Below are 11,765 nucleotides of genomic sequence, written 5' to 3'. Positions count from 1 at the left end.
AAAAAATAAATATACTTTCAGTAGCAGAGGCTGAAAAGAGGACTTTCCGCTTATCTCTTCCAGCACATGGCCAGTGAACTCATTCTTCAGGTCATCTGTTTGGATGTAACTTCCTCTAGAAAGACTCAAATCTGAGCAAGGGCCCAGTCCCAGGTCCTCCTGTGGCGGCCTGGACTTCCCTTGTAAGAGCTCATAGCAATTCTGCTTGCCTAGTAACGTTCTCAGTGGCCAGGTTTGACCATCACTGCATTACCAACATGCTGCTCAGTATTAGGTATAAAGTAGGCCTTCGATTTAAACACTGTATCAAATGAATGCACGTGGCCCTCAGTGTCAAAAAGATCTAGGTTCAAACCCTCGGTCTGGCATTTGTAGGCTAAATGAGTTGGGCTAATTTCTTGATGTCTTTGAGTCTCCGTTTCCTTATCTGAAAAATGTGGATAATGGGCTCATGGTTCTTAGAGTCAGAGTGAAGAAAAGATTAATTGAAATAATGTAAAATACCTAGCATGATTCATAGCATATAGTCATATGATGTGCACATGGTCAGTACTCTCAAAATTCTTCCTTGACTATTTCCAAAGCAATCCCGTTAACTGATTTTTTCCCCTTGCAGAACATTAAGAATTTTTATTCTGAAATCTGGCATATGTAATTAATAGAATCAAGTACCCCAAATGTGAATAGAGAGCTAATCTTCCTCTAATCATTATTCCCCTCCACCCTTCCTCATCTCTGGCTATCCCTGAGGTAAGACTGGTGAGAGAATGTGTGCTTATTTCATTATACCCAGAAAAACCTCAAATGCAAATAGAAATAAAACTTCATGGAATGTTCATGTTCTTCCTTCTCACTTCCCTCCCTCCCTCCCTTCCTCCCTCCCTCCCTTCCTTCCTTCCTTCCTTCCTTCCTTCCTTCCTTCCTTCCTTCCTTCTTCCCTCAGCAAGTTCTTGTTGAAGACTCCCCTATATTCCAAGCACTATTTTCAGTAAAGCCTGGGGTAGACATAGATACAGTCCTTGGCCTCAAGTCCTCACAATTTGGAGTAAATCAATATAGTGTGATGGGCCACAGGCAAGCTAAGAGGAGACAGTGACTGAGGAAGTCAGCCACACAAGGTCACCTTTGATTAGGGCTTTGAACCTGGCTAGAATTATCTAGGCACAGAGAAAGGGAAGGATGTACATGACAGAGAGAACACATGTGCAGTAGCACAGAGATGTAACTGCGTGTGGCATCATGGGGGACATGCAAGTGTTGTCATGTGACTAGGGCAAGAGGGGCTGGAGTTAGACATGAAGTGGGAGATGAGGCTGAAAATAGATGCAGATCGCGAAGGATCTTCATGCCAACATCCAGAACATGGATGTTACTGCATAGACCGTAGTCAGCCACTAAGCAGTCTGTAAGCAGTGGACTACTGTTGGAGGGAGATCACACCAGTAGCTGTGTGGTTATGGGGGCAATGGCTGTGGCCATGACTCACAGCACTGGTTGGGGCAGTGAGAATGGAGGAAAGCAGGTAGGAGCTGAGAGATGGTATTTAGGGGAGTGGGAACTCAGCCGATCCCAGCCACTGATTAGACGTGATGTGGGAGTGAGGGGAAAGAGCCTATGCTTGTGTTCTTCCCCTCCAGACTATGTGAGGAGGTGAGATATTGCTTTAGGCATGGAGAGCTTAAAGTGTCTTTCATACTGCTTAGACATGGCAGGGATGGATGGAGCCAAAGCTTAGGAAGCTGGGACTGTCAATACCACCAGAAACACAAGTTTATCATCCTTAGCTCTTCCCACACACACCCTTCAGCACAGCCAGTAATCAATCAACAAGCCTAGGCCCCTCCTTCTCCATCACATCTCAAATCCACCCACTGCTTTGCAGCTGGCTTTTGTTCCGTGTTTTGAGCCACTGTCATCTCTTGCAAGGATTGCTACAGCAGCCTCCTCCTGTCTGGCTCCTTCCCTCTCCTCTTGTCTACCCCATTCCTTTCTCAGTTGGTCTCTTTCCCTCTCTTTTTGTCCACCCACCCATGGACCATCCACATCTGTGTGCTTTCTGTTTCTGCTTAAAAACCTTCAGTGTTTCTCTGTTGTCCCCAAAGTTGGTCATACTGATAGTGTGGAACCTGACCCCTGGCTTACCCTCCAGCCTTATCTCTTATGACTTGCCTGATCCCACTCTGTTCCTCTTCCATCCTGAGCCACCTGTAGATGCCCGGATGAACCAAGCCCTCTTTCACCATCAGGCCTTTGAACAGACTGACCCTTTTCTCTAGAATTATTTTCAAACTCACCTCCAAGCCCTATACCCGATTAATTACTAATTTCCCTTCTGGTGTCATCTGAGATCTCTGAAAAACCTTTTCTACTTGTCATGATTAGTTAGGTATCCCTCGTAAGGGTTTTTATTCTAGTTCTTCTGACTCTTACAGCAGCTCTCACCTGTGCAGAATCATCTGTTTGCTCCCTTTCCCAACCATGCTGTATGCTTGTTGAGAGAGAAACGATCTTATTCTCCAGTGTATGTACAGTACCAGCATGGAGCCCACGTCAGAGCAGGAGCTCAGGAAATATTTGCCGAGTGAATAAATGAATGAGTCAGTTCATGAGACTAGAAGAGGTATTTCCTTCTTGTTTGTTGATTAGAGGGAAGGCCTGACTCAGACCCCTGCTTTCAACATACGTTAAGAGACAGGGTCACTTACAGGAAGGACCAGGAGGCATGTGAGAAAGAGTAGTGTAAGAAGTAGCAGAACCAAAATCAAGTTCAATCCTAGAGGTCAACAAGATAGTTTCAAACAGAATGATCAAGAGTGTTGGATACTCAAGAGAGATTGAGAAGAATGGGCACTCTTCAAATGCCTGTTGGATGGGGCCTAGCAGTAGAGTAATTGCACAGGGTTGAGAAGGGAGGGAAAAGAGAAGATACTGTGTGTGTGGGTGGGTGTAAATGTTGATGGCAAAGGGAAAGAGAGGTAGGTATGTGCCTTAAGGAGGAAGGGCTGAGGGCATTGATTTGCGATGGGCAAGCCCCAAGGAAGCCATCATTGCAGCAGCATCCTGGGTGACCCTGCATGGCAGTCAGCTCCCTGAATGTGTTAGGACATTCCCCCAGTCTATCATGCCCTTCCTTCGGTACCGGTGGCTATGTCCCTGTACCCTCCGGCCAAGCAACATGGACCCACTGAAGGCCCCATATTGTGCCCAGCCTCTGCAGGCTTCCAGAATGGGACAGGTGCCTGTCAGGTGGGAATTTCCCCGTGGCTGCAGCTGGCGATGCTGCTGTTTTAACTTTGCCACAGTTGTGGACATAGCCTTCCCTCTGCTGAGCCAGTTAATGAGGCCAGTGGACACGCTTCTATGAAAGAGTTCCTTCTGGCCCTCGGGGTCTTGTGTGGGATTATTAGGAGAAGACATTTCACATTGGCAGATGAATTTTCTGTAACAGAATCCCATTTAAAAAGTAGATTTAAATCTCTCTTATGCTAAGGAAGGGAGTTGTACCCTGCCTCAATTTTACAGAATTCTTTACCAACTATTGTCATCATATAGAGTTTGAAAATCACCAATGGTAAGACATTAAAGGGACCTTATGTGTTTTATTAAAGCCCTTTACGTCTCCGGCATTATATATGGGTGGATGGGTGAGAGAGAGGGAGAGAGAGAGATTCTTCTCCCTGAACACTTTCTAACCTGGCCTCTCATTAACGCAGTGCCCAGGTTGGGGGTTGGATAGGGCCTGAGACTTGCCTGTGACCAGCATAACTGTTGGAAAGAGTAGTATGGGACAAGATGAAGCTTGTCTTGCCACCCAGAGCTTGGTAGAGAGTCCATTGTTTCCAAAATGGTACTGAATGATTTGAAATAAGAAAAAAAGTTTCTAAGATTTTTGATGTTCCTTAAAGGTATCCTCTTTGAAGGGTATTTTTTAAGCCTCCTCTTTGGTTGAATCTCAAAAATGTTTTTAGACAAAATTGCACTTATTGGATAGGCACAGTGGCTCACTCATGTAATCCCAGGGCTTTGGGAGGCCAGAGCAGGGGGATTGCATGAGGCCAGGAGTTTGAGACCAGCCTGGGCAACATAGCCAGACCCCGTCTCTACCAAAAAAAAAAAAAATGTTTTTTAATTAGCCAGGCACTGTGGCATGAGCCTGTGGTCCCAGCTACTTGGAAGGCTGAGGCTGGAGGATTTCTTGAGCCCAGGATTTCAAGGCTGAAGTGAGCTATGATTGCACCACTGCACTCCAGCCAGGGCAGTGGAGTAAGACTCTTTCTCATATGCAAAAAAAAAAAAAAAAAAAAAAAATTCCACCTGTGTTTCCTGTTTTTTGTTTTTTCCATTGGCAATTTTTTTGTATAAACTATAGACAGTAACAAAGTGGCTCTCATTTATAAATGAATTTGCTGATTCCCACAGAGGAACCTTATCTTGTCTGACCAGCGCCTAAATTTCTTCCCCCTCAAACAAACTGATGCAAAAAAAAAAACACTCTGCCAAAGAGCCAGGCCGGAATAGACTGTGGTGCTTGGCCCTGTAGGAGGACCTTGTATAATGCGTGTGTGGCTTCCGAGGAGTTGCTCAGGAGGCAGAGGCTGAGGTTGGCAGTTCTCAGGGGAATGCCAAGGTGAGGCTTTTCCTCTAGCGGGACCAGATGCCTTTCAAGAGCATTCGGTGGACCGAGAGGGAGTCAGGAGCAGGGGCAGGTATGTCTTCCTCCTCATGCCAACACCGTACTGCCGAGGACAGACCCTCTGTCAGCCCACGCTCTGCATGCCACAGACATGCCCCTTGCCCCCAGATGCCCACAGGAGGCCTTTGTGCACAGTCACCAAGTGCAAGGAGCGCTCCAAGGCTTAAAGCACCTAGTCACCTGGCAGGTGACCTCAGGAAGAGCCACCCTCTCTGGCCAAGTACCTGCACCATTGGGCAAAGGGCTCCTGTGTCTCTTATCCCCTCAATTTATGATCTTTCAGTCAGTGAGAAAGACGAGGATAGCAAATGCATTCCTCCAGCTCTGGATGGAACATGCCTTTCAGAAGCGGGCGGCCCTCCAGCCGCAGTGGTTCTTAGGTCTCACAGAACCACGGGATGGCTTTTAAAGGAAGTGTACTGTATGTCGGATCTTTCAGCTGAAAGTGGACAAAGTAGCGGGCAGTTCCAAGGACGGCCCTCAGAAGTCTGGTCGCAGTGGCAAAGCCAGCACCACGGCCAGCAGAGCGGTGAGCAGCACTCCCACCAGCAGCCCGGTCAGACTGAAGTGTTCCAGGTAAATCGAGCGAGCACCGCCTTCTCGTAGGTACCGGCGCCTTCTCTCTGCTTCCTTTCCCCCTCGGGCTCTGCCGCACCACCGCCTGCCCGATAGCCATCGTGAGTTCTGGCCCAGCCTGGGCTAGAGGGAGTCCAGGAGTAGAAGGCCCCATCCTACCCAGCCAGAAACGTCAGGTGCATGTGGGAAGGAGAAGGGGCCGAGGTAGCCTTTGAGCTAAGCCAAACAATAGGGCAGGCTGCAGTTGGAGATGCTTCCCAGACTCCAGAGCTATCCAGGGGAGGGGCACAAAACCAAGGCCGAAGGGGGTCTCTCCTTAAGAGCTGCAAGTGCCCCCAGGCTTGGCTGTCTGTCACTGGCTGACCCTCTTTTTCCCCACCATAGCCCCCAGAATGTGGAGAACATCCCCACCCAGTCCCTTGCTCAGTGCCAGCCTTGCCCTGGCTCTGCTGTCCTCTGTGGTTAAGCTCAGGGAGAGTCCCTGGTTGAGGATACCTGGGCACCTTGAAACTCGCCATTATTTGAGACATTTCTAGGCCATCCCGTGTGCCTAAGGCAGACTGTGTGGCTGGGGATGGCACCGCTGCAGCCCCACAGAGCAGGTGCCCTGCCCCTTGTGGGCTTCCTTGGCTCAACTTTCAGCCAGAAACATTCCTACTGGAAGGCTTCAAATGGAGGTACGAGCCCATTAACTCCCCCTCAGCCAAGAGCTCAGCTCATCCCTCCAGGTCCTTGTAACAGGAACCCAGGCACCTCCTGCATGCACCAGGCCTGCCCTGCAAAGCAATGATGGGGGCAGGAACCACGTTGTGGGAGGGTTCTGAAACTCCCAGGATCGCAACCCCTCCTTCTCAAGAATCAGTGCTCCATTGACCTCACCCTCATCCCAAGCCCCTCTCCTGCCAGGGTCAGCTGTGTCTTCACAGACAAAGTCCTGGGACTCAGATGTCACTCAGGGTAGCGTTCTGTGAATGTGCAGGGGAACAGCTCACCCAGGCCTTCGCCTGCCTCCCCTGACTGCAGCCTTCTCTCCTCCTTCCTCCTTCTGTAAGGCATTGTTCCTTGCCCATTCTGAGGCCCCACAGCAACCCCGTAAGGCAGAATTTCCTGACATGGATCTTCATAGTCACGATGCTAAAAAGAATTCTTGGCCAAATAAGCTTAAGAAACGCTGGTTAAACAAAGTTATTAAGTTTCTTTATTGCACGACATATCAGAACTTTTATTACACCAATGAGAACTATGGATGTCTAGGAGGTAGGCAAAGTGTGCCTTGTTTCCCAAACTTATTTGTCCACAGAATTCTTTTCTCACAGAGCATCACATGGGCTGAGAATTCAACAGAACACATATTGGGGAATTGGCTGTAAGACATTGAAATAGTGCTATTTCCGTTTTCTGGATGGGTCATCTGAGGCCCAGAGAACTTGAAAGACGTGTTGAAACTGAAATCTAACCATTCAGGGATTTATCCCTGCACTAAGATAAACATGGAAAACAGGCCACCCAGGTCTCCACGCACATCCTGCTTCCACTCCACTCTGCATTGGATTCCTCTTGCATTTTGGCCATCTGCTATCTGCTATGTGCACCTTGCTTGGGGCCAGCCTGGGGTCCCCTGCCAATGGGGCTCTCGTCTACCCTGGGTCCCTGACTCAACCTTAGATAGACAAAGGGTGTGTCCTAATGCCGTTTACCTGCTGTCACAACAGCTCCCTGGGGAGAACAGTTTCTCAGCGCCTCAGACATTTGAGGACCCCTCCAAAGCATCCCGCAGAAGGCTGGGGAGGACCTCTGGGCTGCCCCTCTAGGGATGGCCATGAGGGTGAGTGCAGGCTGGGCTTCTGGGACATGCCCAGTGCACGGACAGAGGAGCTGACTCCTCTGTGGCTCTCTTTTCCTCTCCTCTGCAGGACATGCTGCCCATGCCGGGAGATCCAACCCAGGGGACTGGCAACTATAACATCGAAGACTTTGCCGACCTGGGCATGTTTCCACCGTTTTCTGAGTAGCTGTGGGCAGAGCAAGTCTCCTGTTGTACAGTGCCACCCATACTGTGATGTCGACGCCCGTGTGAACGAGGCTCACCCTCGCCCTGCTTGCCCTGCCGTGGGCCCCCCAAACCAGAAGCCATCTCCCCCGCTCTGTGTCCCCAGGCACGTCATTGCTCCACTCTCCCCTGCAGCCGTGGCTGCTCGACCACTGACCAGGGGCCCTGGCAGACATTAGGGGATCAGTTGTATTTATTGTACTTTATCTGTGTGTACTCAGGAGGTGAGCCTAGTGGGTCCTTAAATTTGGTTGTGAATAATCTCTTAATAGACAATTTATACTCATGAAAGTTCAGCCAGTGCCCAGAGTGACCAAGCAGCACCAGCAGGCCTGCCCAGGATGCTGAAAGCAGATTTCTTCTTGCTTTTCCCTTCTAATGGATGCGTGGGGCTCCAGGGAAATGCTGGAAAAATAGGCAAGGAGAGTGCACAGCCCTTGTTCCACCAGCTGGAGCCAAGAAGCACAGAGACACAGAGGCATCTGCCCCTCAGCTCCGCTGGTCTGTCTGTGCATCCGTCGCGCCATGGGACGTATGTAATTTGTGCAGTGTGACATGAACTTGCTGTCCTGATGGATGTGTTGTGCCTTGTGTCTGTCATGTGTGGCCAGCGTGAGTGTATAGAATCCAGAGTATGTAGAGAGCCAAAATGTGTGGCCCTGTCCCCAAGCTCAGCAGCGCCAGCCATGACCACAGGATGCTCGGCCCAGGGTCTGGGAGCTGGGCTAACAGGCTGGCACTTCAGCAGGGTCACCAGGAGGCACAGCTAGGGGCGTGCTCACATGAGTAGGTCAGTTCTTTGGTCCAAGCCCCTGGTGCAGATTCAAGCTCCTCCTCTTAGAGGAAGCACCCCCTTCCTCTCACAGGAGCCCCATGGGAGCACTCACCCTCCTCCCAATTGGATCTGAACAGCTGTGTTCCTGGTCCCACATAGGCATGTCTCATCCTTGCCCCACTGGTGAGAGGAAGACCTTGTGGCTGCCCAGAGCCTGTAGGACAGCATGCCTTGAGGTCAGAGGCCAGTCCCTTCTCTACAGATGTAGACAGCAGGGTAGGATGCCCAGGTGTCCTCACATGGGCACCGTGAAACGCTTTCCTCCAGGCCACCTGAGCCTTTGTTCTTCAGCCCGACTAGAGGAACAGCAGCTCTGGGAGGCACAGAGTGCAGGTCTCAGGGGCAGAAGACTTGGGTTCCAGTTCTGGTTCTGCCACACACCCACTGGCCTTGAATTTCTCCGGTGGTCTCAAGACAGGAACAAGAGCTGACTCTAGAAGCTTCTGCCTGGCTGACCTCTGAGCCCATGATCCCTGGCTTGCTTTGCTTCTCTTGGATTTGAAGAGAGTATAAGAATCCATCCCCCTGTTTTCAGGGACCTCTGCCTTCTCCCACACCCCTTACACTAGTAAGGACTCCTTCAGCCTCTTGTGTTTTCTTCCTTTTGTGACCACTATGCCCCCTCCCTGTTTCTCATCACCAGCCCATTAGCCCACTGACTCCCATATGGTAGAAAATGTATTGTGGCTGCTGCAGGGCAGGTGAAGGGACCCACCCTCTGGGAAAGCCCTTATGTTCCTCCCAGAGTCCTTCAGGTAGCTCCTCGCAGATGCTGGTTGGTAGTGCAAATGCTCAGAAACAACCCGTGCATCCCTACCCATGGATTCTGCAGGACCAGGAAGAGTGGCATTGGTTCTAGAAACCTGAGAATGGAGTGAGCCCAGCTTGCAGGAAGGAGTTTGGAGAGAGTGTTTGCTGTGATCCATCGAAAGCTCCACATTAAAACCCAGCCCTGTCTGGCCAGGGAGATCCGTGTGCTCAGTGTTGCTGGGGAATCTACAAAAGTCAAACACTGCTTAGCAAAACGCCTTTGACTGGTCGTCAGCTGTGCATGACTACAGTTCCTAGACTCTAAATTAATCCCAGCCTTGCAGTTTCCAGAGCTTTTTGTCCGTAATGGTGATTGAGTCTCCATTGTAGATGCATGCAGTGTTCACTCCAACCTCACAGGCTTTCTTACTTCTGGGAAATGGCAGGTGGTTGAAACCCTGCACATCTTCCCAGGGCCAGCCCCAGAATGGGCCTTTCTCTGCCTGCCCTGCCCTTGGGGCCACCTCTGCCTCCAGCAGCCTTGAGCTTGCCCCAGGCCATGGGCATAATTATTTCCCCCAAAAAAGGCACAAAAATAGGTTTAGGATCAAAGAAGTGTTTCTCAGTGAAATGAAAGCAGACTTTTTATAGCCTTTAGCTTGTGAGTTTGGAAGTTTGGGGGGTCTTATGTTTGTTTTTGCCTTCTGTTTCTTGGAGGAGAGTTGGGGGCTTTTCTTAGGTGCATACACAGACCCAGGTGAACATGCTGACTGTGAACCTGCCTTGTATCCGGAGCTGTGGTGGGCACTGAGGGAATGCAACAAAATTAGGAGAGGATCCTTGCTCCCATCATCTTCTCCTACCTCAACAGGGGTTCAGGATGCAGTGAACTCAGTTCTTGGCCCTTGGGTGAGGATTCATGGATGAATGAAAGCTAGACCTGACGGGGAGGCATTATGACTAAATAGGCCCAGCCTCCTTCCCTTCCAGCTCTGTGCTAGGAGCACAGGTGGGAAATCTGAGTAGAGTCTGACCCCACTTTTTGCTTATGATTTGTAAAAGCCATCATGGGGCCAATAAAAAAATAGGGGTGATGGAGGGGGAGAAGCCCAGGACTGGGAGAATCGCACATGTCCCAGGGGTTTTCACTAAGGATTTTCGAGACATACTGGAGTAAGAATTAAAACCGCAGAAGGTTTAATTATCGTGGTTGGTTTGCAAAAGCACCTCCCATGCCAGTCCTGCCCAGCCTTGGAGGCCAGAATGCTCATGGCCCCTGTGGTCTGCTTGTCCTTCCGCCCATGTCCAGCAGATACCTCTCTGACTGGAGATGGGCTCAAAGCTGGATTAGGAAGGGGAGAGGCACTTGTGACTTTGTTTGGCTCTGTGACTCACTTCCTCGCTCACACCTCATCTGAACTACTAGACTTTCAACTGACTTTCCTTAGGCCAGACAAGCAGACAGCTTCCCACAGAAGAGGTCTGTACAGTGACAACCCGGGCCACAGCAAAGACACAGATGCAGCCACAGTAAGGCTCCATCAGGACTGGGTCAGTGATGGCAACAGGATGGCCAAGGATGGCTCTAGAACACTCTGCCCATGCGTCACTCCCCCCAGTTTTATTTTTAGCTTTGGCTTCAGGGAGTGACAGCCATCACAAGCAGCCATATTCTGCTCTACTCTCCAACATACCAAATTCCACACTGTTGTTATTTCATGAGAAGTGAATATTGCAGATTGGGGGAATTCCGGTTGTTAAGGAACTTACACTGGGGAGCTTTACTCTTCTGTGTCAATAACGTGACTACGTGTTCTCCAGATTAGCCACACGTGCAAACATCAGTGTCCTTCTAGCTTTAGCCAAGAGAGAAACCAGTCCCAGGGAATGAATGGTGGTCTCCCCACTCCTGGCAGCACTTTGGGCAGCCCATAAGCTATGCGAGAACGTGAACACTCACCTGTCTGGGCTCACCTTGCTCTGTCACGGTTCTCACCTGCCACATAAACAGGAAGAAGCCAGTGACCGGAACAGCTCTAGCCAATAACAAGTCAGAATAGAAATGTTCTTTATATTACCAGAAAACATGGGCTTGGCGTAAGTTGCTGTGTCCTAACCTGCCGGGGATCATTCCCCACCAAACCCCCTGTACTAAGGAGCCATGAGCCTTTTGGACATTCACCTTTTCCTTGACCATCTGGAGTCTGGGGCAACTTAAGGAGGCACCACACAGTGGTGTAGGCACATTTCCACACGTAGGCGTCCCTGGCTTTTGTGGCCAAAGCTGGTGTTATGGTCAACAACGAGCCAGGGCCTGTGGGGCACTGACTTTGAAAGTGGCAAAATGGAGTTTTCACAGGCTGTGCGGGAACAGGACAGCTCGCTTCATCTAACAATCTGTTTCCTTTAAAAAAAAAAAAAAAGAAAAGACAGAAAAATATTTCATAAGCTGGTGTCAGTGGACAGTTTAAGCACTTAACCATTTCTCTTTCTTCTTATGGATGTGAACTGTGCTGTGGATAAATCATTTGTATTTCTTGAATGTTCTCTATGATTAACAGTTATTAAGTCGGTTGTGTATATGTGTAACTAATGTAACTGCCTTTTAAAATTTCATTACAATAAAAATGACTTTGCTCTGAACATCGAATGGCCCAGGCCAAGTTTGTAATTGAACCATCCTTGGAACTTGCCCTTTGTATTACACTCCCTCCTATGGGCTGTATTGTGTCATAATCTGTGAGGGATGTGATGTACATTATACTAAAGAGTGACCCTTTTGGAGGTTTAGCTTCTTAGGATAGAAAAGGAAACTAGGGCTGGGTGCTGTGGCTCAGGCCTATAATCCCAGCACTTTGGGA

The 11,765-nt window shown here is 49.5% G+C and overlaps 1 protein-coding gene across 5 annotated transcripts in view; it reads left to right on the top strand.

The window, feature by feature from the left end:
• The window catches only part of ARNT2 (aryl hydrocarbon receptor nuclear translocator 2), a 202,018-nt gene extending 190,469 nt beyond the window's left edge, over positions 1-11,549 (top strand). For 3 of the 5 annotated variants that reach the window (XM_017960858.3, XM_017960857.3, XM_031668434.1), the window contains exons 18-19: positions 5,133-5,269; positions 7,183-11,549. In XM_017960858.3, coding sequence (XP_017816347.1) covers positions 5,133-5,269; positions 7,183-7,281 — 236 coding nt within the window. In that variant the 3' untranslated portion in view covers positions 7,282-11,549. Of the gene's footprint in view, positions 1-5,132; positions 5,300-7,182 lie in introns of all 5 variants that reach the window. The other 2 variants (XM_031668435.1, XM_031668433.1) reach the window with 2 other exon arrangements.
• The last annotated feature ends 216 nt before the right edge of the window (positions 11,550-11,765 follow it).

Source organism: Papio anubis, chromosome 7 (assembly GCF_008728515.1).
Source record: "Papio anubis isolate 15944 chromosome 7, Panubis1.0, whole genome shotgun sequence".
In the NCBI taxonomy this organism is placed as follows: domain Eukaryota; kingdom Metazoa; phylum Chordata; class Mammalia; order Primates; family Cercopithecidae; genus Papio; species Papio anubis.
Note: the sequence above shows the minus strand (reverse complement) of the source record. Positions and strands in the feature narration are given on the sequence as shown.